Here is a 15,178-nt window from a genome sequence, read left to right on the forward strand (position 1 = left end):
TCTAAGTGGGCACTGAGCAGCTTAAACAGTTCATGAAGAAAAATAATCTTTTCATCAAAAGTGCAGACTTTTAAAGTAAGTGAGATAAGTACTGTAAAAAAAAGGTACCAGGTATCAATTATGGGAGTCACAGTAAGTACAATTATCAACAAATTCACACACAAAAATTTGGATAAATCAGATTCAGGTGTGTACTTCAATAAGCCATCTGAAAGGTGAAATAAATTTAATTTTCCAAGTGGCTTCTATTGAAAAAAAATTATATACATATATAAACCTTACAATGATAAATACTCAGAATATATTGGTTTTTCTTAGTCTTTTATGAAATGTTTAGCATTTATTTGAATCTGGAATCGCCCTTCTGACTATTTCTTGTTACCAACCCACCCCGTCCCCCTCTCAAATTCTAATTCTTAGGAATCTCTGGAACTTACTCTTTTCTTTTTATACTTCTCTAAGTATTTACAATGTTTAATAGAACTGGTCTGCAATCTCACATACTACCTGTAAGTGTCACTGGACAATCACACGACCTGTTCCTGTGTATGTGTGTTAGTCGCTCAGTCGTGTCTGACTCTGTGACCCTGTGAACTGTAGACCACCAGGCTCCTCTGTCCATGGAATTCTCCGGGCAAGAATACTGGAGTGGGTTGCCATTTCCTTCTCCAGGGGATCTTCCCGACCCAGGGACTGAACCTAGGTCTCCTTCATTGCAGGCAGATTCTTTACAATCTGAGCTACCAGGAAACTCTGGACATATTCCTAATGGAACAGAAATTCAACCCTTCAGGCTCCAGAAAATCAACTCATGAGGGAAATAAAACTTTCTTGATAAGACTTTCTTTGTATTCCTTTCTTCATCTTTTATGGAACATGGCAGAAGGGGAGGGTCCAGGAGTAAGAGTTAAGAAGGTATTGAATAAAAAAATGAAAAAAAAAAAAAAAGGCAGTTTCAACAAAATTATTTAAAAAGTACATGATGAAAAACTATTTGATACATAATGATATTCATATAAACCATGACATGGCAGCTAACACATAGGAGGCATCTAACAGCATCAGACAGGGAAAATGGCTGAGAAATCCTGTGTTTATATATTGCTGTGAGAGCTTGGGTTCTATGTTGAATTTGTCTTTCCTGGACAGGTATTTGCCTTAGCTGCTAACAATGATTTTCTGGGTCAATAATCAAAAGAAACTTCTTTTTTTCTTATTTACAAAATCCAAAATAGGCTCTGCCAAATAGAGGTTCACAATGAATGGGTGCATTTTCAGCTACTTATCCAAATATGTTGAACAGACTTTTATATTCATGAAGGCTGAAGAGAAGATATTTCTAAACTTGCTTTGTATTTATATAAACGGCTTCAGAAAGGGTGCAAGAGCAACATGTATTCCTAAACACAGTGTGCTGGGAGACAAACACCAGTAGAATAACAATATGAAAGAGAGCAAGGCAGATTTCATTACAGTAGAGTGCCTACACTTCCTCATAACTTGGATTTACACACTGCAAATCCTCTGATCTGATTACCTCCAGTGATCACGTAAAACACCGGCTTTAAACTCTTTGCCTTAGTGATAAAACAGCCACTTTGATTCACAACGAGACATTCACAATAAAGTATATTGTAAACGTACCTGTCCACAGCCCGGGGCATTGCACACAAACGGTCTGTCGTCTCCCATATTTCATAGAGCAGAGCGGAGCTGAGGAGGGGGAGGTAGGGGGAAAAGTTATGTTAAATACGCTGGAGTTTAAAAAAAAAAAAGTGCTTCAAAAATATCAAGCCCAGAAACAGGTGTTCCAAGAATGCTGTCTATCAAAGCTGTAAACACAGGCTACTTTGGGGAGACCCATTAGACAGGTGGCATATGATCTACTGTGCCTCAATTTGAACTTTTAATTAGAAAAATGTAGACCTGAAGAGTCAAGGAATTTCAAACCTTTTGCTAGATTTTCCCTCTTTCTGCTATAGAATATAACACACTTCTCCAGTCTGTTGAATTACAACCAGTGTAGTTCCCTACGTCAATAAATCCACTGAACGCTTGATGCGGAAGCCATATTTCTGAACTAGAGAAGACCAAAATTTGTCATTTAATTAATTAAGGGATTATAGGAGGGGTGCTCCATTTTACAGGGCCATAATCTGGCTCCCTGGTGTATAAACTATGAGACTGCTGGCAAGGGCCGTTTATCCCAGATTATTGCCAAAGAAAACAAAGCACCCATCCTATTGGGCTACATGGGAAATGATTTTCATTAATAAAAAAAATAAAAATAAAACCTTTCTCTCCCTACGGGGAGCCTACTTCTCCCCCCACCAATCATCTGTGGCAAATGGAGAAATATCGGTGCCCTTCCCCCCTGATTCTATTTATGGCTAGGTTTTTAAAAGCAGCAATAAAACAAATGTCGACTCTTTGGGGGTTTACTGGGTGAATATGTTCCGGCTGTTTGTGCTGCTCTCGGCCAGAGTTCTTGGACTGCTCTGTTGCAGCCAACAGATGTGAGCTGCTGCAGGGGATAAAAGAAATGGCACTAAAAGGCATCACCATCCATCCTCTCTGTTTCTCTGAAGAATTAACAGAGTTTATACTGTTGCTGTTTTTTAATTATTGAAGCTAAACTCTTGAAATGTTGATCAAAATTCTTTGTTAAAGAACAGTAATTCCAAATGAATGTGTTGGGGGAAATTTCTCACATCCTAACTAGGAATAAAAATAGAGATGGAGATGGATAGATTAGAAATATAAATCATAGTAAAAATATTCCTGAAAGATATACCGTATTTTGAAGGAGTAAAAGAGAAAAAAGGGAGGGTCACAAAAATAGTCTTTTAAAATAAAACCCCTCAAGGACATTTTCAAACATCCTTCTACGAGAGAGAAAGCTGTATGAAAGAACAAGAACAAGGGAAGATGAAAGAGGAAGAACTACAATCTGAATATGCCTAGAAACGATTTCAGAACTGTAGCCAAATTCTGAATTTTTATCTTGAAGATAAACCAAAATGTCAGGTTAACCTCAGTCAGGTCTACATCAAAATAAAATATTAAAGTGCTAGATGGAATCTGGCAATCAGAAACTTAAAAACATGCTTAAAACTCAGATGGGAGTGGAAACATCTCTCCTCCTCTGTTAAGACTCACTCTGGGGTTGGAAGCCCGTATTTCTGGTAGTCTGATCAGTAATTCCACAACTAATCGGTGTTTAAAATTGTGGGGTGCCCCATAAAATAGAAAGGGCTTCTTAGTAATCCTTCAGTGTGATAGGAACAGAGTCTAACTATGAAGGAAACTGATGCTGCAGCACTGCTGTAATGGAAAAGAGCCTGTATGTACATAGGTGTACACAGATTTATATCACATTTAGCCAGGATAAATTGCTTCAATAAATTCTGTTCCTGGGAGAGGCCAGTTCAAGCTGATGACTGGGTACTGGGAAAATGAGAGCTTTATTCTTCACATAGCCCCAGGACAAGGGGGTTTTCTGGTTTGTTTGTTTATTTTAAATACATGATGATTTTTTAGCACTTTCTACAACTACATCATAGTGCAAAAAATAAATACAAATATCAATATATAACAGTAAATACATCCAAAGACCAATGCCACTATGACTGAAAACTCAGAACATTTCTGGAAAGCAACTGATCTCTGGAAAAATTCCTAACAACTGCTGTGCTAGAGATAATTCTACTTCCTAGTCCCAGAACCTGCTTTCCTAATATAATCACTAAATGAGAATTTTATTCCAACAAGATCCTCTAACATATTTTTAACCGGGAAGCAAACTACAAGGTCTAGAATAGATATAACATAAAGAACCAGGCAGGATTCCTAATTTTTTACCTCGGTTGTGTTTTTGGAGGCTAAGTTTTCTCAGTTTTCTACCGATTTAGAGGGAAAAAAGGGTCTTGGCTGAGGAATGGGACAGTACTGGAATGGTTTTCCTCAAACCACAGAATTCAAAATTTTTGATTTTGCACAGTCACATCACAATATATGGTTTTCAAATTTTATTTCATGGCTCCCTTACTAAGAAATAGAGATGAAAAACTATGATTTTCTAAAAGTGGGGAAAAGGGCAAAATAAGTTTGGGGGAAAAGCATTAAAATGTAACAGAAGCAAGCATTCTCATGCCTCTTAAATACTCAAGTTTGACAGTCACTAACTAGGATTTCCTGCTTCCTTCCCATTTTGTTGGCTTTGGTTTTGCCATTTTCACCAAAGGGAGACCACAATGGGAGGAAGAAGGCCTTCTCTCTTAAATACCTACAATTCTCCTTCTTCTTTTTTGGCTGTAACACAACACATGGGATCTTAGTTCCCTGACCAGGGATCGAACCAATGCCACCTGCACTGGAAGCATGGAGTCTAATCACTGGACTGCCAGGGAAATCCCCCTACAATTCATTCCCTCAGTCTCTTGCCTTCTTTCATTTCCATCATTCTTGCTTTTAGCTTTAAACTGATTTCTCTTAAAAATGAAATATTTAACTACGATAATGATCTGTCTCCCCACTTAAAAACGAATTTCCAGTTAGCATCCTTTAAAAAATTTCTCTTTCATTCCCAATCTGTTGTATCAACTGCTGGACATAAAGAATGCCATTGCTTATTCCTCTTTGATACTTAAATCTCTAATTATGAAAGGTCAAATTGATGCCTTCTCAAAAATCAAATAGCAACACATTTCTGTAGTACAAAGACTGAGACAAAAGGTGAAATCTTGAATGATGATGCTGTCATTCACTAGAATTTAACTCATAGCCCATCTGTAACTGTACTGCTTGACAAGTAGATCATGTGTCCAGGCATGGCACTCAAGTCTGTGGTCTGTTTCTCAATCTATTCTTCAGGATGAAACTCAAGCATTTTACAGAACTAAGCAATAAATAACAGCCAGAGGATACACATATTTAGAAACATTTCCAAGGAAAAGTGAAATGCTCTCAATGGAGATCTCAAAACAGGAAAACAAAGATGCAAAAAAGGGCTGTCCTAGGGGCCAAGAAAAAGGCTCACACACTCAGATTCACCAGAATGCACGAATGATAAAAACTGGTATTCACTTAAAAGAGAGAAAGTTATTTGAATGCTGACAGAGAAAAAAGTGAAGAAAATCCTAGGTTTAGAGAATGATTTTTAATGATTGGGGTTATTTAATAGAATCTTTCTTATACAATTTTGTCAGAGCCAGAAATATATCCTAAAATGTATATAAAATGTATATACATAAGTATATATATGTATATCTATCCTTTTTTTAAATAGAATGAGGATGGAGTCTGTCACTGAGGTCTAGAAAGTCAGTTCTCTGGAACTGGTTGTAATATGATCATTTCTTTAGTAACCAACTGATGTTAATAAGATGACCCAACTTTAGGTAAAGAATAAAAGCCATGGTAAGGAATAAAAGCCATGTACAAACACACCCAAGGGCCTGTTTTAGGTTCCTAATAACAAAAAGCAGATATTGCTAAGTACAAAAAAATGAGAAGGGCATATACACCACAAACATCAAAGATTCATGAAAATCTAGAAGGGGTTCAGACTAACTACCATGCATTCATTCAAAAACATTACTAAGAAACTACTAAGTGCCAGGCAAAGTAGACATAAAAATAAAGACAACAGTCTTTTGCAAAAAAAGAGTCTTTCATCTGTGTGAAAAAAAACCCAGAACTAGACAGTAGTTAAAGCAGTAAAAAACAGATTTTATTTAGGAGTATTGCAACAGAAGCTAAGAGACTTCAGTACATAACTGGGCTCAGTTTTGAATACACCATCAGTGACTGGGAATTTATAGCCAAGGTATAGGGTGGGGGCCAGTGACTAGAAAATTACCAAGAGGAAACACAAGGGATAAGGAAGAGTCTGGTTAAACTAACCTAGCAAGATTCTTCCTGAAGACAGGCCAGGGTGGTCAGACATCACCTGAGGGATGGTAGAGGATGAAGAATCTAATCAGATATGAGCGTGAACAGATATTGAGGGGGAGGGGGTTCTTGCTAAACTGACTTAGCAAGGTTCTTGCTAAAATTCAATTTTACAAGGGAGATGGGCCTAAAAGAAGGTTCAGGAGCCTGACTAAAGTTTGGCCAAACAAAGAATCCTATTATCTGGCATGAAACATGCCAAGTTAAGATAAGAAAGATGGTTTAATTTACAAGTTCAATTAGTCATAGGTTGATCAGTGTACATATTAGATCTCTTATTATTTCTCCTATTCCTTAAGATCATTTATCAAATTATTTTGCTAGCAATTCCAGAGTATACATGAGCACAAAAGAGATGGTTAGGTCTTGGTAAAATATTTGAGAAAGCGATGTATGAAACTAATAACTAAGATTCATCTTTAGGATCAAAAAGTAAATTTAATCATTAAATTTCCTTTTAAAATTAAAAAATTAATTAATTCACTGAACACCTTTATTCGGTGCCTAACACACTCTAGGCTCCAAAATTCAACAATGAGTCAGACAAGATATCTGCCCTCATAGTGGCTTACTTAAGAGTCTACAAAGATGAAACAAACGCAAGTTAAAAATAATTTCACATTAATAGCAGATAATTGCTCTAAAAGAAATGCAATGGTAATGTGTTAGTAACAAGGAGTGGACTACTTTAGTTTCATGAATAAAAATGGCTGTGTTATCTGTGACCAAAAGGGCAATGGGATAGAATATAGAGATCCAGTTTAAAACTTCTGGAAGCTTTTCCTTTCTTAACACAGTTGATGTTCAATGTTTTAATTTAATCTGAAGTCAATACTCTAGTATAGTTTGCTGAAATTTTACACTTAGCTTTCCAAGTTTTGCAGAAAGCTGCTGGGTTCACAAGACAACTGCGATGTAGATTATTTATGTAGTTAAAGCAATATATATTTAAGACATTATTTTAAATACATATTTACAATTACCTTGTGCCTCAGGAACTTTATGTGACTACACCCAATCAATTCTATGTTCTTATCATACAAATAACATAGAAGAAGTTCTACAGTTTTTGGTTAGAGTGTTAAAAATGGAGAGAAGAGAGGTATTCATCAAGTTAATTGATCCTTGAAAACAAAACCTACACCACAGATTTTAAGATACATTTTCAAGTATAAAAGAATGCTTGCTAATCAAGGATGCAGCAGAGAGGGAACCTTAATATGAGACTTTGGGGAGTACATTATTTGGACAATCTTTCTGGAAAGCAATCTGGCAATGTTTATATTAAGTGTCTTAAAATGTTTTATATCCTTTGAACAAATAATTCTTCTTTTGGGACTTTATTCTGAGGCTAAAGCCAGAAACATGGATAACCTATATATGAAAATGTTCACCACAGTCATATTTATAACAAAAAAAGGAAAAGGAATCAAATAAAATGTTTACAAAGGATGGAAAAATATAAATTAAAAATCTGTCTTACAATATATATATTTAAGTTGTTAATAATAACATTTTTCAAAGCTATTTAAAAACATGAGAAAATGCTATACATTAAGTGCTATACATTAAGTAGGATACAAACGTGCACATGCACCATAATTCCAAATCTATAAAAAAGCAAACAAAATAATAAGCACAGAACAAGATGAGGGAAATAACATCAAATGTTAACAATGGTTATCTCTGGATAGTAGTAGTCCAGATGATTGTATTTTCTTCTTTCTACCCGCAGTGTTTCCCAAAGTCTCTACAGTGATCATAGATTGCTTCTAATAAGTTAAATAATAATATAACTTAATAATAAAAAGAATACTGATTTGCATGACTAAAAAATGTCTGAGTTTTTTAAAAAAAGGCTTGTATCTGCTAGACTATTCTAAATCACTAACAGTATAGTATTTAAAAATCGTACAAAGTTGTTCACTCTACACTACAAAGCAACAGAACCATAGAATCAACTAAGTTCAAAATGGACTACCAAAAAAGCTTTCTAAAAATATAAACTAACAGCATCATATATCAATAGAAACAGACGTGGTAGAAACTCAGATTGATACACAGGGTAAATCAAGCATTTCAAGATAATTCCTTCTTCGTCACCCTTAAGGATCCATTTTCAGAAACCCACGAATGCTGCCTAACAATAAAAAGTAGTACTTATATTAAAACACCTAGAAATTGCCCAACTTTTCATCACAAAGGGAACAGAGCTGAAATTAAGGTACTGAATGTCTTTCAGTGAGCTACAAACAAGCTAAAACATTTAGACACCCAAACAGAGCTCTACAGGCTCTATGCCCCATGATACTGAAAAGAAAAAAATTATACACAGTTCTCTTCTAAGAACATAACTCTGGTTACCCAGTTTCAGATTCTAAGATAATTTAGCTGCTGCTAAGCAAAGAGCACCAACACTGCGGGGCTCCACCGCAGCGGTCTCAACATTTTACTCTCCACACAGTAGGAAACTGTGTTGCTGTGACTCAAATTACACCTAGAACACTGACTTAAGGAAAAGATTCCAATAAACATATGAGACTATAATGAAGGTATGTTAACCCCAGACACCATAGAAGACTCAAGTTTTACTAGACAGTAGATTATTTAGGAAGTGAAATTTCTGTTCATAAAATCTGGGTTCATTTTCCACTGTATTATTTAGCATAACAACAGTTTAACACATTATTTCATTAGCAGGTAAACCAAATGCCCCAAAAGGATTACATAAAAAGCATGTATACTTCTATAAACTTAATTAGCCTTTTATAAGGCACTTGGCTAACTAACAAATTGGAAAAACTGAGGAAGAGAGTTAAAAAAAAAATAGGCAGAAGATGAGACAAGTAGTTGAAGTTGGACTAAATCCTAGTAACCTGTTCTCACACATCCCAAAGAAGATATGAAAATGGACACCGTATCTTTTTGTAATACCTGAAAGTTGTACAGTAACTTGCATATTGTATGACTACCTTCAACTGAATAGCGCATTTCGAAGTTTACGCACAAGTGTTTCTTATATAAATGAATGTCCAGAAACATGAATTTGAGGGACTACAGTTTCTTGGAGCATTATTTTTGTCTAGGAAAATTAAATAATGTTTATGGCTTTAACAATAAGTATGTTTTATCATAATAATTTTTAAACTCATAAACCAGTTAGAGTATACGTCAAGGATTGGCAAACTCCAGCCCATGGGCCAAACCCAGCCTGCCACTTGGTCTTTTTTGGTCCACAAGCTATGAATGCTTTTTACACTTTTAAATGGCTGAAAAAAAAAACAAAGGAAGAAAATTTTGTGATGTGAAAATTCTATGAAATTCAAATTTTAGTGTCCATAGATAGTTTTATGAGAACACAGCCATGCTCATTCTCTGCATGTTGTCTCTGGCTAGCTACTTTTGTGTTGCAATGGCAGAGCTATAGTTACAACAGAGACCTCATGACTTCAAAGCCTAACATATTTACCAAGTGGCCTAAGTTTGCCAACTTCTGGTATTATGATAACTATTATTAATTAAAATACAAGGTTAAGATATCCCAAATATGACAAATATCAGAGTGTTTGATAGTAAGGACTTTTATTATGACTATTCAAGTACCAATTTTTTTTACTTCTTAACATTTAGAAAATAATTTTCTTAAAATATGATTAAGCTATCTCCATAGTTCTCAATCTTTAGCATATTCATGTAGGCACAGGGTAAAAATACAGATCCCCAGGCCTCCTGGATTCTCTTGGCTTTGGTGCCCCAAAATGGACACTTTTTAAAAAACACCCCAGGTAATTCGGATGCACGTGGTCAGTAGCCCACCCTTTGAGAAGCATTAAGATGGTTGGATATTCCTCCTGCATGATAAACAGCTGCATTTTTCAAGTTTGGTTCTCAAAGAGGGCTCCAGGGATCCTTACAGATCCTTGAGACCCTTTCAAAGGGTTCATGGTTATTCAGAACATACATGGGCAAAAGACCTGTTTAAGGGGCAACATAAGTTTGGGTGTTAAAAGTTCACAGATGTGGTATCAGATTCTACACAACAGCCTACTTTTAAGAAGCTATCACTTTTCAGATTTTGATGTAGTATCAAAGAAGAAAGATTATCAACAATTATCTGAAAGAATCTTTTCTTTTCCTATTACATATCTGTGTAAGCACAGGTTTTCTTCAGATACTTCAACCAAACAACATATTGTTAACAGATTGAATGCAGAAGGTGATACAAGAATACAGATGTTTTCTATCAGCCAGACATTTGATGTTCTTCTCCCCAACTTTTTAAAACTATAGATACATTTATACTGTTATTTTAAAATAAGTATATAAAATATTTTAAAATTTTCTCCATTTTAATTTCTAATATGGTAAATACAGTAAATAAGCAAAAGCTCTCTGGAGTCCTCAATAATTTTTAAGAGTATAGAGGGGTGGATACTAAGACCAAAAGCAGTTTGAGACCCACAGTTTGAGAAATAAACAGTAGAGTGCCCTGAATTGATCAAAGAGAAGGTTAAAATTAATTTCTGGATTTCAGGCTCAGACATGCAGCGACAGGTTTCAAAGAAAGGAGCCAGTTTAAATAGACCAAATAGTTTTGTAGCAAATGACTGAAAACAGATGGGAGTGAGAATTAGGCTGAATCATAAGTTAGGCAACACATGGTCAAAGCTTAGAAGCTGTATGGAAGCAGCTTCATACAGGCAATTACTAGACTAGAACTTTTTAAAAGCCTCTCCAGGCTTTTGGAGGAATCAAGGAACTATTCTGAGCTATTCTCAGGAAGGTTAATAAAGCAAAAACAAAGAAGAAACAACTTGCTAAAGTGATAGCAGGAAGCAGAGTTAGAAATAACTAGAGAACACTATACCTATCTATGCTTGGCCTCAATATGATTTTAGAAGTAAAAAAATTCCTGGAAACTGGTAGACTGTCAAAAATCTGGTGTTGTGTTTTGGTTTTTTCCTACTCATTTTCGGATAAAGTGTGTTCCCTGAAACAACAAAGCAACAGCAATCAAAGGGCCAACACTGATCCTTAAGGATAAATTTTAAATCTTCATGGACTTAAATAGGCTGCAAACAACAACAAACCTGATAGACTTTAATATTAAACCCCGGTGTGAGTTTGGTCCCAGATAGGAAATAGCTATAATATCCCACAATGATAATCATGGAGACCCTTAAAAGTTCTCAAGAAAAAAATTTATTTTCTAATACTGTCCACATACTGGCAACACAGTGACCTATCTAGGGTATTGCAATGTTCAATGACTTTCAAAAGTCCCTAACATAGATATGTAAAATATGAGCAAACTACTGCTTGACCAAAACTTAAAAAAAATTAAATGGTGCTATAAAAGACATATTAGTACCAGAAATACCAGAAAAATCATGTTAAATCCTGGTTTTATTTAAGTTTGATAAAGCTTAAATAAACATTACTGGCAAGAAACTTGGTGACAACACAAATCATTTATAGCAATCATGTGTTATATTCAATAAATCATCCTGTTTTTATAATAAAGGCAGGCATACTCCTATTTCAAAAAGAATGGTTATACTCTATTTTTTAATCTGAAAAAAAGTAACATTTCTCCTACATGGTAAATTTTAAGCCCCAAATAAAATGTGACCAATTTAAAACATAAATCTCTTTGTCTGCTAGGTCAGAAAGAAGTACTAGACCAGATAAGAAGATATTAGTAAATAACTTCACTCAAAGAAAACAAGTTGGGTTTTGTGAGGAGGTGAGACTATGGCAGAACAAAACTATTCCCAGGGAAGCCCAAGACGTAAACTCACAAAGTAACTTCTCAAGGTAAATCTTGGCTCTTGTTAGACTTTCACAAATTGATATTTATTAAGGATAAATGCAGTACTGAATTAGAGAAACTTTTTGCACAGTCAGGTTTCAAACACATGAAAATATTTAGGATTAAATTCACGAAAAGATGAAAAGAAGCTAACAAAGTTGTGAGTTTGTAATGAGTTTTATTTTCCTTCATGACACTACTGTAGTAGCTCACCTTTGGTTTAGTTGGGAATCTTTCCTAGATGTCTGCTTAAAAAGTTTTAAAAACTGAATAGTAAATTTGTCTTTTCATAAAACCTCTCCTGAATTTTAACATTCATCCTTCCTCTCCAAGGAAGCCATGGAGTTTATGTTTACTTTCAAAACTGAACTGAAATTTGCTTCATTGTATACAGGCAGTGAATATATTATTCAGATTTTTTTTTCCCCTTAAGTTTCTCAACAAAAGGATCTAGAGAACCAAAGGAAACAAAATACTATGATTTAACAGAAGGAAAAAAAAAAAAAACCAACCACATTCTTTCAACACAGTGTCCACCAGGGAAATTCTGAAGAGAAAATGTCATGATAAAATATTTCAAGACATAAAATGACCCCAATGCAAAATATTTGTTTTTGATGACTTTTGTTTTGCTTTTAGCTTAAAGGAATTACTATTTCTTGCCATTTATGTTCCTTGCTTTTTGTTTATCCATTCCCACTAGGTCAGTAGAACCATTTCATTTTCTTTACATTCTATTTTTCTTCTTGATTCTTCAATAGTAAGTTCCTTGATCTGAGCCTCTACTTATGAATTTTTGGGCTGGAAAGGACTTTGAGGGGTCATCAAGTCCATATTTCTGCTTTCTAGGAGAATTCATAATTACAATTTTAGACGGATGAGAATGTATCAGAGGAAAATGTATTCTGTCCCTAACAGCGTGCTACTTTATTCCACACAAACATTTCCATACAGAATTTGCAATTTTCTAAAAATGAAAGTAAAAATTAAAACCCCAAAAGAGGAAGATGCTTTAAAATTGCATTTATCAGCTAAAATTGCTCAAACATAAATTCAACTATCAGGCTAAAATTAACACACAAGAAAGTTGGCTGCCAACATAAAGTCTTTAGTCCCTAGAGATGTCTTCTGATGTTTTATCTCATTTGTAAGCACCATTTTACCTACAGCACATGGCAAGACAAATTTAGACCACCACACTAATAAACTATAATTTAAATATGTATTTATATATATGGGCTTCCCTCGGTGGTAAAGAATCCACCTGCAATGTAGGAAACAACAGGTTTGATTCCTAGGTCAGAAGATTCTCTGGAGAAGGAAATGACAACCCACTCCAGTATTCTTGCCTGGGAAATCCCATGGACAGAGAAGCCTCGTGGGCTACAGTCCATGTGGGTTGCAAAAGAGTTGGACACGACTTGGCAACTAAACAACAATAATATACATACACATGTGTATGTATGTGTACATTTTTTCTTCACAAGTGCTATAGTTTATTTCAAACATAAAACATAGATAGGGATAAATGCAAATTCCTCAACTGAAATTTAAAAATTAATTATATAAATTAATGTGATCTTAGGCTTTAAGAACAGAGGTACTGGAACTTCCCTGGTGGTCCACTGGCTAAGACTCCTTGCTCCCAAAGCAGGGGGCCTGGGTTTGATCCCTGGTCAGGGAACTAGATCCCACATGATGCAACTAAGAGCTCACACAACTAAGACCCTGCACAGCCAAATAAATAAATAAAATCAATGTTGTGGGTTTTTTTTAAAAAGGAAGTATTGAGTGCAGTGAAAAAAGAAGCCCTACTCACCCCTGTACTTTGTATTGATCAGATTATATCTAAGGTTATATTCAGATCTAAATAAGAAATTCTAAAAACTCAAGCAACTAAGTTGACAAGGAGGCTGAACTTTATTTAAAATGTAACTTAAGGAATGGTTGAAAGAATATGGATATTTACCCCAGTAAGAGAGAAGTTTTAAAAGGACATAGCTGTCATCAGACATTTGAAGCGCTACCATGTTGACAAGGAATTAGGTTTATTTATTGTAGCTTCAGATGGCAGGAGGAAAGAGCACCACAATGTAAAGAATGTTCTAAAAGTAGAGCTCCAGTAATGTAACAGGGTATCTGTGAAGTAGGGGTCGCTTCCTTACAGCATTCAGAAGTTAAAAGACCATCCACCAAACATTCCAAAATGATGTATTTCCACATTTCAAGAATATACTTGATCCTAAAAATAGGCCTGCTAGGGGGAAGCAACATTCAAAAATGAGAAGATTAAAAATCATTTTGTCATGTTTCTAGAAATGGAAGACTTTTTCCCATGAACTCTAAAATCATAGTACCACAATCAGAGAAACCAACAACAAAAGAAACAATGCTTTTTCTTTTTAAATGAATGCTGCATTTGTTTTTCTCAAAGAAACACTTGCACCTTAACTTTAGTACCTTTATTAAGGGATAAGGGACAATTGTATGCCAGCCTGCCAACTCTCTTTCAAAAAGAGAGCTGTTTTTATTAGACATGTATATGGCAATGCTATTTGCTCCACCTAAAACTTCCTTTCAAAAAGGTTCCTCCTCATCAGACATGGATAGGAGGAGGCTGTTATCACTGACTCCCTCCTACTGCAGCCTAGGAAAACTCACTCTTGACGTGTACAAAACAGTAACTTGTGAGAATTTCAGAGCAGCTGTGTTCAGGCAGAGCCAGGGACTTAAAGCACCAGCTTGAGAGCTGGTTGAAAAAACAAATTTCATTTTGAGCTGCAAGTGAGAAAGGAAAGGAGAGGAGAGGAAAGGGAGAGGGAAGAGAAAGGAGATACACAACAGTATCTATTAACATTTTAAAGTCATGGTAAGCAAAAATGTTTAAAAGTTACAACACTGAAACTATCACAGGTTGTACCCTTTGATCCACAAGTTTAAAGATGAGCAGTGTTTATTATTCTCTAGCCTTCTGCTAGGTGGTAACACTAATGAGACAGTGCCCAATTCAAAGCCATCACAAATTCTAGGATGGAAGAATACAACAAGGAACTTCGCTCTCTCATTGGATATTTCTTTGTGCTACTGCCAGGCAAACTGTGAAAATGTCCAAATATCCAATAGCAATGCTCTGAATGTGAAATACTGGAACCCAATTAAGTAATTAATGCTATAAGGACAGTAATTAATTAGTCTCAATGTGCTGTAGGGGTAACTTCCTGGCCAGGAGGACAAATGGTCGCTGAAAACCAAAGGTTAATACAAAGCAACATACTCTGGTTTCTCTTCATATAACACCGTTACTGGTATTTCAGATGTCATTTTGCTTCCAAAAGTAAAAGAAGAAAAGGTATGTAAAAGACAAATCTATGCAACAGTAAAGAAGTTATTAATTGACTGTACTAGCTCATTATT

The 15,178-nt window shown here is 35.3% G+C and overlaps 1 protein-coding gene across 10 annotated transcripts in view; it reads right to left on the reverse strand.

The window, feature by feature from the left end:
- Nucleotides 1-15,178, reverse strand: part of LOC122427085 (cyclic AMP-dependent transcription factor ATF-7) — a 91,378-nt gene that overhangs the window by 74,282 nt on the left and 1,918 nt on the right. For 8 of the 10 annotated variants that reach the window (XM_043446284.1, XM_043446280.1, XM_043446287.1 and 5 more), the window contains exon 2: nucleotides 1,645-1,713. The exons of the other annotated variants lie outside the window; for them this stretch is intronic. In XM_043446284.1, the coding sequence (XP_043302219.1) occupies nucleotides 1,645-1,699 (55 nt within the window). In that variant the 5' untranslated portion in view covers nucleotides 1,700-1,713. The remainder of the gene's footprint in view (nucleotides 1-1,644; nucleotides 1,714-15,178) is intronic. 10 annotated transcript variants of the gene reach the window in all.

Source organism: Cervus canadensis, chromosome 25 (assembly GCF_019320065.1).
Source record: "Cervus canadensis isolate Bull #8, Minnesota chromosome 25, ASM1932006v1, whole genome shotgun sequence".
NCBI classification, from domain to species: Eukaryota; Metazoa; Chordata; class Mammalia; order Artiodactyla; family Cervidae; genus Cervus; species Cervus canadensis.